The sequence below is a fragment of the Colobus angolensis genome, unplaced genomic scaffold (assembly GCF_000951035.1).
Source record: "Colobus angolensis palliatus isolate OR3802 unplaced genomic scaffold, Cang.pa_1.0 Scaffold105, whole genome shotgun sequence".
NCBI classification, from domain to species: Eukaryota; Metazoa; Chordata; class Mammalia; order Primates; family Cercopithecidae; genus Colobus; species Colobus angolensis.
Genome location: NW_012111475.1, coordinates 4140185 through 4162261, shown reverse-complemented (window position 1 = coordinate 4162261; position 22077 = coordinate 4140185). Strand labels below are relative to the sequence as shown.

At 36.7% G+C, this 22077-nt stretch overlaps 1 protein-coding gene across 1 annotated transcript in view; it reads left to right on the top strand.

The window, feature by feature from the left end:
* The window catches only part of DNAH8 (dynein, axonemal, heavy chain 8), a 335359-nt gene that overhangs the window by 259859 nt on the left and 53423 nt on the right, over positions 1–22077 (top strand). Inside the window, exons 82-84 of the mRNA XM_011944829.1 lie at positions 14014–14087; positions 16088–16240; positions 16813–16968. Coding sequence (XP_011800219.1) covers positions 14014–14087; positions 16088–16240; positions 16813–16968 — 383 coding nt within the window. The remainder of the gene's footprint in view (positions 1–14013; positions 14088–16087; positions 16241–16812; positions 16969–22077) is intronic.

The following is a 22077-nucleotide window of genomic DNA, read 5'->3' as shown; positions in this document are numbered from 1 at the left end:
CACACTAGTGTCTCGGTGGAGAGGCTTGTCTGCCTGCCAACATCGATCTTGGCAGTGAACTTGAAAGTTACCATGTGGCTTGTCTCCAGCCACCCTCAGCTGAGGTCCCAACTCAGAGCTAACTGTGCAAGAGCCCAGAAGGAGGCTTGCTCATATCTAGTAGCCTGGGAGTCTGAGCCTCCAAGAAGGTCTCATCAACCTCTGTACCCCAGCAGATACCAAGGGTACCCACTGTCAGCTCTGGCCGCTCCTGCTGCAGTCAGGGAACTATCCTACCTGTTCAGGGATCTACTGGGAGATACATGCCCTTCTGAGCCAGTGAGATGTACTCTTCAGTCATCATCCTCCAGCATATCCCAAAAGGGCCCAGTCTCAGCTCCAGTCCCTCCTGCTGTAGTCAGGAAACTAATTTGTGCAGAGACCTGCTGGGAGACACACTCCTATCTGAACCAGTTAGGTGGGCTTGCCAGCTGCTGCCCCACATCAAATCCTGAAGGGGTCTAGTCTCAACTCTAGCCCCCTCTGCTGCAATTGGAAACTATCCCATCTGTGCAGAGACCTGCTGGAAAACAAACCCATCTGGGCCACTGGGACAGGCTTCTGGGCTTGTGTCCCTGATCAACTTTCTCACACAGTTCAGGCATATCGTCCCTAAAAACAAAACAAAACAACAGCAACAAAAAAACTTGTTATAAATATCAGATTTTCTGGTAAGCCTCATGGTAACCACAAAGCAAAAACCTGTATTAGATACACTAAAACTAAAAAGTAAGGAATCAAAACATACTATTAGAGAAAATCACTTAACCCAACCAAGGGAAGACTACAGGAGAGGAAGAATGGAAGAAGAAAGGATCTACAAATTGACTGGAGAACAAGTAACAAAATGGCAGTAGTCCTTACCTACCAATAATTACCTTGTATGTAAATGGAGTAAAATCTATGATTAAGAGACACAGAGTGGCTTAATGGATTTTTTAAAAAAGACCCAGCTGCATGCTGCCTACAAGAGACTCATTTTACCTGTAAGGATACACACAGACTGAAAATGAAGGATGGAAAAAGATATTCTATGTAAATGGGCACCATAAAATAGTTACCAGGAGTAACTATGCTTATATCAGATAAAATAGACTATAAGCCAAATACTATAAAATGAAGAAGGCCATTATACAGTGATTAAGGGTAAATACAACAAGAGTGCACATGCACGCACACGCACACACACATGCACCCAACATCAGAGCTCCTAAGTATATAAAGATACATAAATACTAATATATATTAATTATAATAAAACATATAATTAATAAAAAAAATTAATAGACCTAAAGGGAGAGATAGACTGCAACACAATAATAGTAGGGGACTTCAACATCCCATTTTCAGCAATGGACAAATCACCCAGATAGAAAATCAATAAAGAAATGTTAGAGTTAAACTATACTCTAAATCAAATGGACCTAACAGACATTTACAGAACATTCCATCCAATAGCTGTAAAATATACATTTTTTTAAACAGCACATGGAACATTCTCCAGGATAGATCATATATGAAGCCACAAAACAAGTCTTAACAAATTTTAAGAAATTGGAAAACTACCAAGTATCTTTCTTGACCACAACGGAATGAAACTAGAAATCAGTAACAGTAGGAACTTTGGAAACTGTACAAATACATGGGAATTAAACAATATGTTCCTGAATAACCAATGAGTCAAAGAAGAAGTTTGAAAGAAAATTTAACAATTTCTTGAGGCAAATGGAAATGGAAATACAACACACTAAAATCTACGGAATACAACAAAAGCACTTCTAAGAGAAGTTTAGAACAATAAATGCCTATACCAAAAAAAAAAAAAAATTCACAAATAAACAACCTAATGTTGCATCTCAAGGAATTAGAAAGACAAGAATAAATTCAACTCAAAATTTGAAGAAAAGAAATAATAAAGATCAGAGTAGAAAATAAATGCAATAGGAATTTTTAAAAGTACAAATGATCAACAAAATGAAGCGATGTTATTTTTGAAATGATAAAATCAATACCTTTGGCCAGACTAAGAGAAAAAGAGATATGACTGAAAAAAAAAAAAACAGAGATGAAAAAGGAGACATCATAACTGATACCACAGAAATACAAAAGATCATTGAAGATTGTTATGAAAAATTATGTGCCAACAAATTGGAAAACTTAGAAGAAATGGGTAAATTTGTAGACAAATATAACCTACCAAGATTGAATCATGAAGAATTAGAAAACCTGAGCAGCCAATAATGAGTAATGAGATTGAATCAGTAATTAAGTCTCCCTTAAAAAAAAAAAAAAGCCCAGGAACTGATGGCTTCACTATGGAATTCTATCAAACATTTAAGGAAGAAATAATACCTATTCTTCTCAAATTATTCCAAACAATTGAAGCGGCTAGGAATTTTTTCAAACTCATTCTATCAGACTAGCATTACTCTAATGTCAAAACACAAGGACACAACAAAGAAAGAAAACTACAAGCCAATATCCCTGATGAACATAGATGTAAAATCCTCAACAAAATACTAGCAAACCAAATCAAACAGCACCTCAGAAAGATCATTCACATTGATTAAACGGGATGCATGGATGTTTCAAGATATATAAATCAATAAGTGTGATACATCACAGTAATAGAATGAAGAACAAAAACCATGTGATCATCCCAATAGACACAGAAAAAGAATTGGATAAGATTCAACATTCTTTTGTGATAAAAACCATAAACTAATTAGGTGTGAAGGAATGTACCTCAACACAATAAAGGTCGTGTATGACAAATCCATAGCTAACATCATTCTGAACTGGGAAGAGTTGAAAGGTTTTCCTCTAAAATTAGGAACACAACAATGATGCCCACTTTCACCACTTCTGTTCAACATATACAGGAAGGTCTAGCTAGAGCAATCAGGCAAGAGAAAGAAATAAAAGGCATCCAAGTTTGAAAAGAGGAAGTCAAATTGTCCCTATTTGTAGATGACATATATGTAGAAAACCCTACAGATGCCACCAAAGAACTGTTAGGACCAAAAAACAAATTTAGTAAAGTTGTAGGATACAAAGTCAACCTACACAAATTAGAGTTTCCATATGCCAACGGTGAACTATCTGAAAAAGAAATTTAAAAAGCAATCCTATTTAAAATAGCTACAAAAAATAAAATACCTAGGAGTAAATTTAACTAAGGAGGTGAAAAATCTCTACAATGAAAATTATTAAACATTGATGGAAGAAGTTGAAAAGGACACAGATAAATGGAAAGATATCCTGTGTTAATTACTTGAAGGAGTTAATATTGTTAAAATATCCATACTGCCCAAAGCAATCTACAGATTCACATGCAATCTCTATCAAAATACCAATGTCATTTTTTATGGATAGAAAAAAATTCTAAAATTTATATGAAACCACACAAAATCCCAAATAACTAAAGCAGTCTTGAGCATTAAAAGAAAAAAAAAAGTTTAAGGCACCAAACTACCTGGCTTCAAAATGTACTACAAAGCAATAGTAATCAAAACAGGATGGTAGTGGCATAAAACCAGACACATAGGCCAATGGAGCAGAATAGAGAAACCAGAGGTAAACCAACTTATCTTCAATTACAACCAACTTGTCTTCAACAAAGTTGCCAAGAACATGTAATGAGGAAAGATCAATCTTTTCAATAATGGTGTTGGGAAAACTGGGTAATTATATGCAGAATAATGAAACTAGACCCCTATTTCTCACCATACACAAAAATCAAATCAAAATGGATTAAAGACTGAAATGTAAGCCCTGAAATTGTGAAACTACTATAAGAAAACACTGGAGGAAATGCTCCGGAACATTGATCTGGGAAAATATTTTTGTGTGTAAGACCTCAAAAGCAGGCAACCAAAGCAAAAATAGACAATTGGGATTACCTGAAGCTACAAAGCTTTTGCACGGCAAAGGAAACAACCAACAGTAAAGACATAACCTAAAGGATAGGAGAAAATATTTGCAAACTCTGCATCTGACAAGGTGTTAATATGCAGAATGTATAAGTAACACAAACAACTCAATAGCAAAAAAAACAAATAATCTGTTTATTAAAGTGAACAAGAGATCCAAACAGACATTTCTCAAAATAAGACGTACAAATGGCAAAGAGATATATGAAAAGGGGTTCAATGTAATTGGTCATCAGAGAAATACAAATCAAAACTACAATGAGTTATCATCTCACCCCAATTTAAATGGCTTGTATAAAAAAAACAGTAACACATGCTGGCAATGATGTGGAGAAAGAAGAACCCTCATACAGTATTGGTAGAAATGTAAGTTAGTACTTTGGAGAATAGTATGCAGGTTCCTCAAAAAACTAAAAATAGAACTACCCTATGATTCAGCAGTACTACTGCTAAGTATATATCCAAAACAGGTGAAATTCCTTAGGAAACTTTTGAAGGGTTTTTTTTTTTTTTTCAAATATAAAATAAAAAAAGCAAAGGAAGTGAAATCAGTGTGTTGAAGAGGTATCTATCTGTACTCCCATGTTTACTGTAGCACTATTCATAATAGCCAAGATATAGAATCAACCTAAGTACCTATCACCAAATGAATGGATTAAAACATGCAGTACACATACACAGTGGAATACTATTCAGCCATAAAAAAGAATGGCATTCCGTCATTTATGACAACATGGATGAATATGGAGGGCATTATGCTAAATGAAATAAGCTGAGCATAGAATGATCTTACATTATATGGCAAACACCACATGATCTCACTCTTGAGAATCTAATAAATTTGATCTCTTAGAATTGGAGTAGAATAGTGGCTACCAGAAACTGAGGGAGGGTAGCGGGGAGGAAGAATGATTTCTAGTGTTCTATTGCACAGTAAAGTGAATAGTTAACAATAATTTATTGTGAAAAAATAATATATAGTCCAAAATAGCTAGAAGAGAGAACATTGAATGCTCTTAACACAGGGAAATGAAAATTATTTGTTGTGATGGATGTCTTAATTAACTGATTTGATCATTACACAATGTATACATGTGTAATGTATACATTACCTATAAATATGTACAATCATTTTGTGTCAATGAAAAACAGAATATGACTTTGAAAAGGAAGAACTCAGTAGAACATCAAAAAATAACTTGCAAATAATAACGTGCCTTCACCAAGCTGGAACACATGGACAAATATCAGAAAGATGCAGAATTAGGAAATCTCCTCACAACAATAAGAGGAAAACTTTTCCTTAAGCTATGATACTGTTATCTTGATAGGTGCTATAAAAGCCATTTTATAAAAATTCAACACTTACATTTGACTTTTGGAAAGTGGGAACAGAAGGATATTTTATTTCTATGATAATGATTGTGAACCCCAAATGTCATGATACTTATTGGTGAACAACTAGAGACATATCCATTAAAGTCAAATACAGATGTCTGCTATTGCCACTGTTATTTAGCATTGTGTTGTAGAAGATATGGCTAATGTATTGAAAGAATCATAAATAAAAGATGTAACTACTGGAAAGGAGGGACAAAATCAACATTGTTCTTAGACAATATAATTGTCTAACAAAAAACACAAATGAATCAATGGAAAAACTATTAGACTTAATAGTCTAATAGTTCAGTGAGGTGACTGTTTACAAGATAAATATATAAAAAATGATGCTTTCTTATAAAATAAGACATAAAACTCCTCTTAATTATAGCAATAAAAATAAAACTGAGAAATAATTTTTAAAATACTCATTTAAAGAAAACTATAAAACCTTCTTAGAGACATAAAAGTAGTTAGAATAAATGGAGAGGTGAGCCACATTCCCAGTATAGAGATTCAATATTGTAAAGATGTCAATATGCTCTAAATTAATCTATAAATTGAAGCCAAGTCTAATTGAAACTCAAGCATCATTGTTTTTCTAGTTGGATAGTAGAGGAATATTAGATCTTCTAGAATTGTAAATGGACAAGAATAGCTAAGAAAGCTTGAAATGGAAAAAAATAAGAATAATGGGGAACCAGCACCACCAGATTTTTAAAACGTTATCAAATGGCAAAAATTTAGTCACTTGCATTGCAAACATTGATAAATATGGAGCAAAATGAAAGGGCCAAAATTAGACTCTTGTATGTACAATAGCTTAATATGTGATAAGATTTGTATTTCCAATCGGTGGAGGAAAAATGGGTTAGAGAGTAAACAGTGTTGAGATAGCAGGTTAACTTTGGAAAACACAAAAGTGTTACCTCACATTAAACTCTAAAATAAATTTTAGGTTGACTAAGGCATTAAGTGCTTTAGATTAAACTATAAAAGAAGAAGAAGAATATATTCAATTAGTTATAGTATATATTCAATTAGTTAAGTGGCCAAGATTTTCTTAATCATAATACCTGAGTCTAAAACCAGAGGGACAAGATAGATAATGTGACTGGATGAATTTTGAAACATCTGTATGTTATAAAAAGGAGTGAAATAATGGCATTTGCAGCAACCTGGATGGAATTGGAGACCATTATTCTAAGTGAAGTAACTCAGGAAAGGAAAACCAAACGTATGTTCTCACTCATAAGTGGGAACTAAGCTATGAGGACACAAAGGCATAAGAATGATACAATGGACTTTGGGGACTGGGGAGAAAAGGTGTGAGGGTGTGAGGGATGAAAGTCTACATATTGGGTAGAGGGTACACTGCTCAGGTGATGGGTGCACCAGAATCTCAGAAATCACCGCTAAAAACTTTTTTCTTGGACCCAACCCCACCTTTTTCCCCCTAAACCTTTTTAAATTTAAAAAAAATCTGTATGTCAAAAGCACCATAAATAAAATAAAAGCACAAAAAAACAAGGATAGGTGTGTGGGTGGGGGACCATAGCATTCCATTTCAGTGGGAGACACTGGGAGTCCTTTTTCGTATGTCGTGAATTTTTAAAAACGGTTTGAATGCTGTATCCAAACTCTTCTCCATGTATGAATTCCTCCTAAACATATTGAGAGATATACATCCAGATTTATATACAAGGGTGTTTCATCTAGTGCAATTTATAATACTGAAAAATCAAAAATGTCTTAAATATATAAAAAGTTATTGGTTGAATGAAAGAGAATGGATTTGACATGATGGAACACTGTGCTGCCATTAAAAACTGTTTTTCAATAATATTTGATGACAGGAAAATGTTCACAACATACCACTGGAATGTAGAGATATAAAATAATCTATAGGCTGGGCATGGTGGCTCACACTTGTAATCCCATTACTTTAAGGGGCTGAGGCAAAAGATCGTTTGAGGCCAGGAGTTTGAGATTAGCCTGGCCAAGCATAGCAAAATCCTGTCTCTACTAAAAATGCAAAAAATTAGTCTGGCATAGTGGCACATGCCTGTAATCCTAGCTACTCAAGAGGGTGAGGCATGAGAATCTCTTGAACCCGGGAGTTAGAGGTTGCAGTGAGCCAAGACTGTGCCACTGCACTCCAGCCTGGGTGACAGAGCAAGGTTCTGTCTCAAAAATAAAATAAAATAATGTATAATACATATATAAATTTTAATATAGGTAGGTCTACAAACCCTTGGGGCCAGATATGCTTCAGAAATCAGAATGTTCTGGTTTTTAGAAGGTAATATTCCATGTATTATATAATACACTGCAGCTAAGATATAAATATTCAGGAAGATAGGGATAAATAAAGACTATAAATAGCCTCACATCTGTTCAGGAGAGCTTTTGCCTCCAAAATGATTTACCGTTTTCAGAGCTTTCTGAATTTTTAAATGAAGGTAAGGGATTGTGGATTATGCGTATTAAAAGGATTAGAATAAAGATCTCTAGGGAGGAATACTGGTGATTTTTATTTCCTTCTTTATATGCTCCTGTATTTTTTAAACGTTTTAATGTGAACATATATTATTTAATTAGAAGTAAGTCCAAAAAAAAAAATGGTGGAAGAGACACAAGCCTAATTTTGGAAAGGAATATAAAGGCAGTCAAAATTTTACTAAAGTCTTTCAAATTCAAACAATTAAAACAAAACCTAAACCACCAAAGTGGAATTATACTGTATCACTTGCAGCAACACTTCCTCCAATGTTTCTTGCATACACGCTTCTCTTGAGAGTCCCCCTTATGATGTCTTGGCAGTCCTTGCCCCCACCTCTAAAAACTCAGCCTATGCTGTTTCTTGTCTCATTGGCCCCTTTACTTCCTTGAGTGGGAATGTTTCTCACTTTTTCAATGCCAATCAATCTTTTTTTTCCCCAGGCCATTTAGAAAAGATATAAAATATTTATTACCTTATATTAAATGAAGAAAGATTACAAATCAGTAACAACCTTCCATACTAAGAAACTTAGAAAAGAAGAGCAAACTAAACTCAAAGCAATCAAAAGAAAAGAAATAATAAATATGTAAGCAAAAAAAGCCAGAAAATAGAAAAACAACAAAGAATCAAGAAGCTAAAAGTATCTTTTTTGAAAGATCAATAAAATTAAATGTTTAGCTAAACTAACCAAGAATAAAGAAGGTAAAGTGAAGATTACTAAAATCAGCAATGAAACGGATGCAACTATTGACCTCACCAAAATTTAAAAACTCCTAAGGGAATACTGTGAACAATTATACCAACAAATTAGATAACATAGATGAAATGGAAAAATTATTAGAGACAACTATTGAAACTGACTCAAGAAGAAGTAGAAAATCTGAATAGAGCCATAAGAAGTATGGAGATTGATTCATTAATTAAAAAAAAAAAATCCCACAAAAGTAATCTCAGTCCCAGATGGCTTCACTGGTGAATTCCAGCAAATTTTTAAAGAATAGCACTAGTTTTTCTCAAGCTTTCCTAAAAAATAAAAGAGGAGAGAATGCTTTTCAACCCATTCTGATACCAGTATTACCATGATACCAAATGCAAAGACATCACATACACACAAAAAAACTACAGACTATTATCCCTTATGAACATAGAAACAAAATTCTCAACTAAAATACTATCAAACCAAATGCAGCACCATATAAAAACGTTGTACACTATGACCCAGTGAATTACTCCCAGGAGTATGAGATTGGTTAAACATATGAATATCAATCAATATAATATGCCATATTAATAGAATAATAGACAACAACCACATGATCATCTCAACAGAGGCTGTCTTAATCTATTTGAGCTGCTGCAACAAAATACCATGGACTGGGTAGCTTATAAGCAGCAGAAATGTATTTCTCATAGTTCTGGAGGCTGAGAGTCCAAGATCAAGACCATGGCAGATTCAGTAGCTGATAAAATCAGGGCCTGTTTCCTATTTTGTAAATGACTTCTCTTTGTGTCTTCACATGGTGGAACAAGAGGTCTCTCTTGGGCATCTTTTATAAGGTCACTAATCCCACTCTTAATGTCTTGTCACTTCCTAGTACCATCACCTTGGGGTTTAGGTTTCAACATATGAATTTTAGGGGAGCATAAACATTTAGTCCAATGCAGATGCAAAAAAGCATTGAAAACATTGATAAATATGCTTAGCCAACTAGGAACAAGAGGAAATTTTCTCAACCTGATAAAAGGCACCTACAGTCTCAAAAAAAAAAAAAAAAAAAAAGGCACCTACAAAAAACTCACAGTTAATATCACACTTAATGATAAAAGACTGAATGTCTTCTCCCAAAGATCAGGAGAAAGACAACTTTTATTCAGCATTGTACTAGAGGTTCTAGATAGGGCAATCAGACCAGGCAAAGAACAAAAAGCCATCTACATTGGAAAGGAAGAAGTAAAACGGCCTCTATGATTGTGACATGAAAAATTGTAAGTTGTTTACCAAATTATAAGTTTATGTGTACATAAAAAATTATAAGTTGTTTACCAAAAAACAATTAGAGCTAATAGATGAGTTCAGCAAGATTGTAGGATACAAGATCAATATTTAAAAGCTATTGTATTTCTATGCACTAGCAAGAACAATTCAAAAACAAAATCATAAACACATTACAATTCGTTTACAATATCAAAAATAAAATACTTAGGAATAAATTCAATAAAAGAAGTGGAAGATTTGTACATTGAAAACTAAAAAAAATTGTTAAAAAATTAAATACCTAAATAAATGGAAAGACATCCAGTTTGTTCATGGATCAGTAGACTTCAGTAAGATGGCAGTACTCATCTAATAGATCAAGAGGTTTAACTCAATCCCTGTCAAAATCCCAACAGCCATTTTAAAAAATAGAAATTGACAAACTGATTCTAAAATTTGTATAGAAATTCATGGGACCCAAGCCAGCTAAAACAATCTTGAAAAGGAAGAACAAAGCTGTAGGACTTATGCTTCCCAAAATCAAGACTTACTACAAAGCTACAGTAATTAAAAGAGTGTGATATACGCATAAAGATATATGTCATTGCAAAGAATATATATCTCAATGCAGAACTGAGAGTCCCGAAATAAACCCAGCCCTCACGTATTATGGTCAGTTGGTTTTCAACAAGGGTTCTAAGACCATGCAATGTGGGAAAAGACAATCTTCTTAACAAACGGTGCTGGAAGAGCCGATAAGCATTTGCAAAGGAATGAAATTTGGTTTTTACATCACAACATACACAAAAATTAACTCAAAATTAATCAGAGATTTAATTGTAAACACTAAAACCATAACACATTTAGTAAAAAAAAAAAAAAAAAAAAAGGAGTAAATCTTTGTGGCCGTGGATTAGGCAATGGTTTTCTAGATACGAAACCAAAAACATAAGCAATAAAAGGAAATACTGATAAATTGGACTTCATCAAAGTGTAAAACTTTGTGCTTCAGAGGGCACCATCAAAGGACAACCTATAAAATAGAAGAAAATGTTTGCAAATCATACATCTGTTAAGGGTCTAGTATCCAGAATATATAAAGAGCTCTTACAAGTCAACAATAGTCAAATTACCCAATTTAAAAATGGGCAAAGGATTTGAATGGATATTTCTACAAGGAAGATATACAAATGGCCAATAAACACACAAAAAGATACTCAGCATCATTAGTTATTAGGGAAATGCAAATTAAAACCACAATGAGCTATTTCTTCATTCCCACTAAGATAGCTATAATCAAAGACAGGGACAACAGTAAGCATTGGTAAGGATGTGGAAAAATTAGAACATTCGTACATTGCCAATGGAAATGTAAAATGGTGCAGCTGCTTTGGAAAACAGTCTAGCAGTTTCTCAAAAAGTTAAAGATAGGGTTATCTCATGATTCAACAAACTTGCCTCTGAGTATATACCCCACAAAACTAAAAATATACATCCACCCAAAAACTTGTATGTGAATGTTCATGGCAGCATTACTCATACTAGCTAAAAAGTGAAAACAACCCAAACATCTGGTGCTGATGAATGGGAAAAAAAATGTGGTATATCCATGCTGTGAACTATTATTCAGCCATAAAAAGGAATGAAGTAATACGTGCTACAATGTGGATGAACCTTGAAAGCATGCTAACTGAAGGAAGACAGACACAAAAGACCATATACTGCATAATTCCATTTTAATGAAATGTCTGGAATAGAAACAAAGTAGATTTGTGATTGCTGGAGTGGGAGGGGGGAATGGGAAGTGACTGCTAATGGGTATTGGATTTCTTTTGGAGTTGATGAAAATGTTCTGGAATTAGATAATTTGACAGTAGCAATAGTTACACAACTCTATAAATATAAAATATTGAAGTATATGCTTTATAATAAAGTATATACTTCATCATTTATATGGAAATTATATCTCAATTTTAAAGGTTTAGAAATATATATTTATTGAGCATCGGTTGAGCACCAGACACTGGCTAGGTGCTGGGTTGGCCACTGTGTCTAACTAAGTCCCTAGCTGATATTCTAGACTGGGCATAAAACAGACAGTAATTGATAAACTGATAAACAAGGTAGTACATAATATGCTAAGAAGCAAGGGAAAGGACAGAGTGATAGGAGAGGTGTGCTGTTTTAGATAGGACCAGGATCTTCAGGAAAGCCTTGCTGATAGGGGGAGAAAAACCTGAGATGTGAAGGGAGTGAGTCTGGAACTCTGAAGGAGGGAACAGCAATGAGGCTGGGGAGGATCTGGCGAGGAGGCTGCTATGGCTGGAGAAAAGTGAATGGGTAGAGGGGAGGTGAGATAAGAAAAGGTGTGTGTGTGTGTGTTGGGTGGGGGTGGGGGTGGTGTGTGGCAGCAGTAGCAGGGACTGATTGTGTAGGGCCTTATAGACCGTAAATAAGAACTTTGGTTTGGATTTTGGATTTTGCCTTGGCTGCAATGGGAAGCCATTGGATGGTTCTGAGCAGAGGATGAACGTAATCTGACTTAGGGCTTGAGAGACCCCTCTGGCTGCTGTAGGAAGAATAGCTAGTAGAGGACGAGGGTGGGAGTGAGGTTGTCACCAGTTAGGAGGCCGTTCCAAGAATCCAGGCAAGAGGTGGTGGACACAAATCACCTCTTGACCCAATACCTGGATCAAGCAACAACTATGCCAGGGCCACCTGAACTAAAACCAGACCTTCCTTTCAGAAGGTGTGTTTCAGAGGAGTTGGGTGAAGACAGAGAGGCTGTGGCTCACACTCATGTGTTAATACTTTTTGAGCCTGTCACTCTCCCTCATTGATCTATTGAACATTTGTGTGTTCTTCTGAAATAAGTGGGGCTCGATATCTATCCAGGATCCAGAGGCTCCTCTCATTCAAGTCACTCCTCTCCTTTCTTCTGCTTTTATAGGCTGGGTGGGATTCTTTTCAGGTGCCAGATTCCTCTTAGGAGCTGGAGAGATTCATGGGGACTTTGGTGGGAAAATCCACCTTTGCTTGTTAACACTTGGCCTATTTCAATTCCTGATTCTCCAAGCAGTGAGTGCTCTTCCATCCTCCTCAGGCTGTCATTGCAAAGTGTCTCTCTGTGACCCTGAGCCCACAAATAATCCCTAATCATGCACCCTGCAGATCTTCTTGGAAGATCTGGCTATTAACCACAAGATGCCATTTAAGTGGTGTGTCCTGACATGTTTCTGGTTTCTGACATACTTCTCTCCCCACCCCATGAAGTCTCCAGCCTCTTATAGTCTCTACCAGCAGTTCCCACAAACGTACACTGGTTCACAATGTCTCCATTGATCGCTTTTCCTTGTACAATGATTATGCCTGTAGAACCCAAGAAAATTGGGGCCTACAAGGGCTTGCTTAAAAGATAATTTCTAATTGCAGTTGTGTAAACATGATTCTCAGACTTCTTCAATTTAGCTAATTCATGCGGCAGAGCACAAGTATGGTTCTCTGCCTGGGACATCTGGTCCTAAATGGCGCGTTGTCTCTGGAATTATGACATTTCTCATCCTGGAGTGTTTTCATGTTTAGTTCCAAGGTGATGATTTAATCTGAGGAGCAGCTGAGAACTAGGTCTTAGACGGTTGCCCCTGAATGTACCCATCACAGGGCCAAACTGTCTCAGATTTCATCTCAGAAAAATGATCAAACATACGAAGAAAACCAAAACAAGCAGACAAAAACCACTGTGAGCCTGATATCTAAAAGGAATCAACAGAAAATTAAACTTTACAGAAGCATCTGCTAAAACGACAAAAAGGATTCTAACCAAAACTTACAGCAAAACTAAAAAATCCTTTTTCCCTCCAAATACCTGTGATAGCATTGTAGCTGCCTCTCCCACCATTAATCTTGTTCCTCATTGTCTCCAAAGAATCTCAAACTCTCACCATATGTGCCTTTTTCTCTCCCTTCCTGACCCCCAACCCTCGCCTTTCCGGGTGGTGCCTCCAGGTCTCTGCTCCATGCATTTCTCTGATCCACACAACCAAAGGCCAGGCCTGTTTGAACAGCAAAGATTTTTTTCTTAGAAACAATAGAAGGAGGCTATAACCATTCAGAATGTAAGTTTTCATTCTAATCCTGCTGTAAGAGTTATGTTTTATCGTAGTGAACTTTCTCCTATGTTACAGAATGTAGAACTATCTCAATGGGGCAAGGACAAGAAGTACATGCTCGAAAGCTGATTCAGATGTCAATGCAGCAGGTATGTGACAAGAGACTGCTCCTGCTGCAGCATGATTGCGGGAAACCCCACAGTCACGAATGTTGCCACATTCTTCTCGTGATGCTAATCCTGATTTTTCCATTTTTGCTTATCATTAGCTGTGAATTTTAAACCTCAGTCTAGTTTCCTCCTGATATTCCCATGGAAAGCTTATTCCATTTTCTGTGGTATAGGCTCCATTTTACCTTCACCGATTTTGTGTTCATTGTATAATTTGGGAGACACACCTTCTGATTTCTAAGAATGCAGCTCTAGCAGTCTTGGAATTTCATGATCAATATGAATAGGTAGTACTTAAGGAGTGACAGATTGAGACAGTTAAATTTCCATTTTCAGTTAAAGGCAGACTTTCATTTTTCATTAATGGATCATTTCAGGCAAATAAGAAATATTTAAGGATGCTATGTTTAAATATTGATAATGGTTTTCACTGAAAATTGCAAGCTGAATGGAGTGTTAAGAGAGATTTCCCATTGTACCTAATAAATACACAGGACATTAATTTTCTAGAAATGCTCTGTAGACAGCCTTTTCAGCTGTAATAAGAAATTATACCATTTGTAAAAATAAAAATAAAATAAGATCTTGGTTTATTTTTAAGCTTTTGATCTCAGAATGTCTGTACAAACTTTGGTGCAGCTTCTCCCTGGAAATTAATGACTAGAGAGGGTTAATGGGCTAAAACTCTGCTTGGGTCATCAAATTTTCCAGCTAGTCATTAATTCTCAAATGCCCTAAGCCTTAATCTTTATCACTTAATTAAATTCAATAATTTATTTAATTTCTACATGGATATCTCAAAGCAATTATACGTAATTATTTTTACTCAGATCAAGTGTTTCACTCTGTTGAGTGATTTGACAGTTTAACTTTGGGCCTTAAATAATGTCTTTAGTTTCTGTGAGTGCAAAACTTTTTAACTTAAATACTGTGTTCACATTACCCGTCTTTGGAATGCTAGCCTTTATAACTTCCATGCCCTGTTTGTCAAAGTGGGGTAAATATTGATTATATGGCATAATCAGAAAAGAAAACCAGACATGAGCAGGTGTAGCCATGTTGCTGCCTTGAGAGACACCACGGTTAGCATAAAGCTGGCATTGTGGAATGCAGAGTGGGGAACCAGGAAGTAGGTGGGTCCATGATGACACAAACTAATCCTGAATGCCGTCTTCCTCTGAAACCCCAATTGTATAGACGGCACATCCCCTTTGCTAGTTAAGCCGGTGTGAGTTGTATTTTCGCTTACAGTTGAGACACGGTATATATGCCTTGCCATATATTTATCGTGCTCACTATTTTGTAGTTTTGTGTCGTTCAAGATAGCTGGTTCCTGTACAAGGGTATTAAAATGTCTAGTGAAGAAACTATGTTCTCACAGGGCAGCGATGGTTTTGTGACATATTTTTTAAGGTAGTTTGTTTAATCAAGTACTTATTTAGAAAGTGCTTAATAAGTTATGTGGTTTCAGGAAAGTGTGGAAAGAGAGTGATGATGAAGAATAAAGCTTAGCGTTATGGTAGTAAATGTCGCCAGATGTATTGTCTCCAACTTTCATGAGATCATGTGTATCTTTTTTTGTAACTATGAATAACTGTGAACCAGCCTTTTTGGTTTTGGGGGTGAGTCAGTTCTGATTTACCTTAGGCAGGACAACTTAAGTTACTGATTCCAAAATACCCATTCCCACCATTAGATGGTGCACACACTGTACTTACACAAGTCTGTCTTCAAGTTTTAATTTCTGTTCCTTTCTGAACCAGGGGTAGCAGAATACTATCATTTTGAACCCACTGGATTCTAAGTAATTAACTTGTACCAGTAGCCGTAGAAATTATTGTATTGACATACAATTTTAAAAAATGTGTTCAAAACAGTATTCGCATGGTTTTATAAAAGAAAAAAGTGCACATTTTGTTTTATTAAAATCATAGCAAAAAAGTTATAAGAAATAAATATGGACTCATTTTTGGATACAGGGTGGTTGGGTATTACTACAAAATTGCCACCTTGGCCTGGAATTCATGGAAGAATTACTAGAGACACTAATTACCACTGAAGCCAGTGATGATTCTTTCCGAGTATGGATAACTACGGAGCCTCATGATCGATTTCCAATTACATTGCTTCAGGTTTGTTACTAAATGTCTTTTCATTGAGAGTTATAGAAATAAAGATGGCATCATGGACATTGTTGAAAGATGAGAACACAGCAGGGCTTTTTGGTCCTGTAGAGTCTGGACTGCAAAATCTTATACTATAATACTATAATCATCACAATCTTGACATCAAGGTTAGACTACAGTAAATATTTCCATAGAAGAGCTCTAAGACTTGGTACTAATTTATTGAGTTTCTGCTCTGATCAATGTACTTAGTTTATACAGTGCTGAACTTTGCCCCTACTTTATGTACCATAAGCATATTGTTTTCTGATGTACAGGTTGAGCATCCTAAATCTGAAAATGGAAACCTGAAATGCTTCAAAATCTGAAACATTCTCAGTGCCAATAGAATGCTCAAAGGAAATGCTCATATAACAATTTAATGCTAATATTCCAAAATCTGAAAAAAAATCTGAAATTCAAAACACTTCTAGTCCCAAGCATTTCAGATAAAGGATACTCAGCCTAATATTGTAATTTCTATTTTATTCTTTATAGTAATTTATAGAAACAAAACCACTGTTTTCTTTTCGTGACAGACCTCTCTCAAATTCACTAATGAGCCACCCCAAGGTGTACGCGCAGGTTTGAAAAGAACATTTGCAGGAATTAATCAAGACCTTCTGGACATCAGTAATTTACCCATGTGGAAGCCGATGCTTTACACAGTAGCATTTTTACACTCCACTGTGCAGGTAACTATGGAAAGCAGTTTTCGCCTTTAGGGGATGGCTGGTGATGTGCTGAGGCCTCATTGGAGAGGCTCCCAAGAGGGCGCTATCCGTTGCCGCTCTGTCCCCTTACTCTCTTTTCCTTCATAGCACTTCCCCACCTGGCATAGTGTATATTTGTTTATGTGTTTTGTGTGTGCCCCCTGCCCCAACCCCCAACCCTGACTATTGGAATGTAAGATTCTCCAGGGTGAAGACTGTCTTTTTGTAACTGCTGACTCTCCTGCTGTCACAACAGCACACAGGGGATTGTCAGACCTCAATAAATATTTGTAGAATGAGCTAATGGATTATAAAGATAGGAGCTTGGTTTTGAAAGTGCCTGTGCTGGCCAAGAATTTTATGTGGACCATCTCCTATAATACTAACAGCCACATTTCAAGATAGGATTATCGCCATCTCAAAGACATTAAGTACTCTTCAAATGTGGTTGACTAGGATTGGCTGAACTAGGATTGGCTGGCTCTTATTTATGTACTGTTTTGACTCTATTCATTACCTGATAGTAAAAGTGGTGGTGATGTTGGAGGAGGAGGAGGAACAGCAGCTCCGAGTCTTTCTCAAGTCATTTGCTGTTTGCTTTTACAGTCTTAGTACTGATGCAGTAATTTAAGAATTCTGATTACCAAGCAACTTGTCTGTTATGATTTTTAAAATTATCGTTAGTGTTTTGTTCTGCATCTGAATTTTATTTTTTGTTCTGTAATTCAAAAGCTACATATTTTCAACGCACTTGATCTATTCTTTGATTTCACAGAGAATTGAAGAGATTCCTTTAACCTTTACCTGCATTTCTTTCTTCCCTGAGGCTGGGGTGAAGGACAAAATAAATCGGTTGGTCTATCCGAGGAGTCAGGCTTTTAGCTGTGTACAGTGATGGGCAGAACTTCACATTACCTCTCCCTGCCCTGTCCAAAGATGGAGGGGAACTTAATGCTCACCCCAGAAAAATAACTGTGTGTATTTACCCCTACTTCATTATCCCTACCACTTTACTAGGTTCCTGGCTGCCCGACAGAGAGGGCTGTGTTGTTTGTCTCCCAACCCTGAGAGAGTTAAAATCAGATTAAATGCTTTGCTGGTGCTTGTCTTTACTAAGTTCCATTGTGGCCTTTGGATTGTCAATTATAGCTTCCAAGTCACCGAAGCCTATTTCATACATTCTTATCTGGGAATTGTTCACTTTGCTAGATCTTATCACACTCTAATACAAATATTGCTTTAACTCTGCTGTTTCATTCCGAATTCTCAAATAACGTATTTTATGATTCTGTTCCCAGTAGTGATGATTCAACTCTTCCACTGTGCTTATCATGGAGAGCTGGTTGGGGGTATTTTCCATATGGTTAATGTGGCAACCTGTGTTTTTAGTGGCCATTATCCAAGTGCTAAAGGGAAGAAGAGCAACAGGACCATGGTCCAGCCATGGGGCTAAAGTACCCTTGCACTTAACACCACATGTGTTTGGGTTAAAACGGAGGAAAAATATTTTCACCGCTAGGGCAGTGAAGTTACCAGTGGAGTGTCCAAGAATAAAAGGCTGAATATCTCTTAAAATCAAATAATAGAGGACTAGAAATAACACTTCACTGAGAGTCAGGAGGCCTGGACTTCCGTGCTTGCTGTGAAATCAGTTAGCTGAAAGCAGTTAGTTGTTCAAGTTATGTCTCTCTCAGGGCCTATTTCCCCATCTGTGCAGTTGGAGGCAGAAGTAGGTGATCTTTCAAGGTTTTTTTCAATTTCTAAAATTCCGTCCTCCAGTTCTGTGACAATACAGTGAGTGTAGGTAATTGTTTTTCATCAATTTCAGAAGTGTTTACCGTGATATTTCCAAAATCTCCCGGGAATTTTAGACGTATGTTTCAGAAATATCACAGAAATGTTTGCTGTGATTTTGCCTAAGTTTTTTTTTTTGTTTTTTTGTTTTGTTTTGTTTTGTTTTTTTTACTTGGTTAGGATAGGGACAGCTTAATAGAAAAATCGACAATTCTTTAGAGACTTGTTGTCTTGGGCCAGAAGCATCAACATCTCTTGGGAGCTTGTTGGAGGTGGATCTCAGATCTCGCCTCAGACTCTCCTGAATCAGTCTGCATTGTACCAAGATACCTACATGATTTATATGCACCTGAATGTCTGAGACTCAACTGCTATAGGAAGGAATGTTGTGGATTAGGTAGTTTGTGACTTAACGTTTCTTTTCTCTCTCTATTGTTGAGTATAAGAGCCAAACATCTGATTTGTTAATTAATTGAGTCCTCCAAATTAAAACAGGTATCCCTTGCTTTAAACAAACATGTTACATGTACTTTTGTTTTTGCAGAGACTGAAAAAAGAATTAGGCACAGGATCTGAGGCTCCAGAGGGGTTCATGCTGGAGTTCATCCCACATTACAATGCAGAACCCAGGAGTAAAATAACCAACTCCCTGCCTACTCTCCAGTAAAAAATGTAATTTCTCCCATGGAATCCTGGTTTGGGTGGCATTATGCCATCAGCTTACCCCAGTTCATAGGCATGATATGTGGATTCTACTTCTGTTGCAGGGAACAAAATGAGCGCCTCTCCTTTCCTGGGAGAAGGGGAAGTAGATTTGGCTGGTCAAGGATAACTTGGGTAGAAGAGTGGTGGAGGGTGTGGTTTGCTTTATTCTTGAGGTGGGAGCAGGCTTTCCCAGGAGGAGGGTGCCCTGGGCGCTGCCATGGGAACGTGCATAGATGCATGAGGCAACGCCCGCACTAAGCTCTGCTCCCCGCCACTCCCCCTCTCCTCCAGCAACTTACTATCCATACAGGGCAGTAGCACCTACTCTGAGAGGGGAAGTTCCTGCTGAAGCCCCCACCCCTGCTGCAGTCCAGTGATGTCTCTACTTTTGCCAGTGGCCTTTCTGCCCTCCCTATGGGAGCCTTTTATTCCCGGGACCCTGGTGTGTGCCTGGTCTCCGTTTGGCTGCCACTCTCTGAGAATATTTCAGCATCCTCTTGAAGATTACCTAAGAGGGAAGCTTCTCTCTGGCCTCAGTATTCTGTCTCTACGCTTTCCTGGGCAGTGTAGCATCCAGTGTAGCGTCGTTCTCGGTTTCAGAGCAAGCCCACATTCACCCTTTGGGATTTTAATTTTAAGCACATTTTCCTCCAAAGTCTTAGTCTTTTGAAACTCAATCATTACATTTTTAGCCACCTCCTAACACCTCCTGCAGAAGATCAGAACAATGTTCTATGGGTTATTTTTTTTTCCTATTGATTGTAGACATGCTGCTCTTTGAGGTATGTGTTGGACCGAGTAAATGTCTTAAGCAATGGTCTTCTCAGCCAATTATCTACAATTGTCTTCTCAGCCAATGCCTGGGCCCCAGAACAGGACGCTTAAGTCAAAATCCCCAGGAGGCCAAAAGGAAGGAGCTCAGTCTTTTTAAAAACTTCCAAGTGATCCTGATATGCGGCAAGAATTGAAAATAATGGCCAAATGGCCACAACCCTTAAGGGAAGAGTCTTGAACCATTTTTATATCTGTTTCATAGTCTGGAGTTTTTCTCCCCATCACCTTGGCTTGTCCACATTGAACTGCATATTTCTTTCTGACTTTTCAAACAGCTTATATATAACTCTGTGAGGTGAGGTGGTCTTTTTTTTTTTCCATTTTTCTTTTTTAGCTAAAGTTATTGATTAGGATCTCTAAGGGCCTGTAGTGGCAGTGGCAAACTTGGAAATTTTATCATGCCCTTAAAAATTACTTAGATAGTAAATAAAACAGGCCTAGGACCCAGGGAATCTCACTATTAACAGTTTTCATTCAGAAAAGTGTTTGCTTCCCCTATATTTTGTTTGTTTTCTTTCTCAAGTCTGAGCCTTGATAAACATTCCTTTCAAATTTAATGTATATAAAATTCTTGCTTTGGGGAGAGATGATTATAAAATCTCTCATTTAAATGTCTTTGAATAATTATAATAATATGATACAAGTTTATCTTTTACACTCTGCCCCGTAGTGTTTCCCAGAGGTTCTGGCTGTTTCTGTTAACTATTTTTACCTAGTAAAGTTTCCCTTACATTGTCTAGTGTGGCTTGTATTTTTCTTTGTATATTAGCTCCAGTTACTGGAGTTAGATAGATAAATCCAGTTGTCTTCTTTTGAAGCTGTGAAATGATTCTGCAGCTCTGTGGGAACTGCAGAGGTAGAGCCTAACGTAAAACTGGAAATGGCTCTAACATCATTAAAATGGTTGAACAACTTTTCATCAGTGTTCTAAGGAGTTTTTCATGATTCCACATTTTCCATATTTCTTTAGTAGTTCAGAGTTTTGCATATTCTGTGAAAAGAAAAGAAGAAACTGTATTAGTCAAATTAAGTAAGGAGTGGACTGGTTTTCCTAAAATCATCACTCACCAGCTTGATGATGTATAGTCACTCCCTTCTGTCAAATGAAGTTTTAACATTCAAATCTGTCTGCGTTCCATGCCTTGAAGCATGTGAACACTGAGTTGCTGCTACTCACCAGAGTTAGTCCTCTGCTGAAGTAGAACCTTCTGTCTGCAGCCTTCTTCTCCATGAGTCACAGGATTTGTGTTCCTAATTCTGCTCACGGCCTTTGCCAACCCTGAAAGTCTCTTCTCTCCCCTTTGCAAAGACCAGCTTCAGTTTTATTCTTCCCAGAAGCCTCAGATTGAACGTCTCCTTCAGGCTTATCATCTGTGAAATGTTGACAGTTAATTATATTCACTATCCCATTGTTCTTTTTCTTGTCTCTAAGTCTTATTTTTGCAACAGATTAAAACTTCTTGAAAATGCATCCATTTTAATATTTTTTATTGTATTGCATAGGACTCATCCCATGGTTTCAAAAATGTTAATTAAACTGAAGAAATTCAGTATTCCAAATAAGTCTAGCAAAACCCCTTGCTTTGATCTTCCCAATGAGCTCTTAGGTTCTAGTTGTTTGAGTCTATCCTGATAGTATTCCAAGGTAATTAAAAAAAAATAGCAAGAAGATGAAATGACTTCATTTGTGAAAGAAAAGGCACCCACTAAGATTTGGGGCTTTTTTATTTTCCCAAGATGAGCTAATCAGTTTATGAC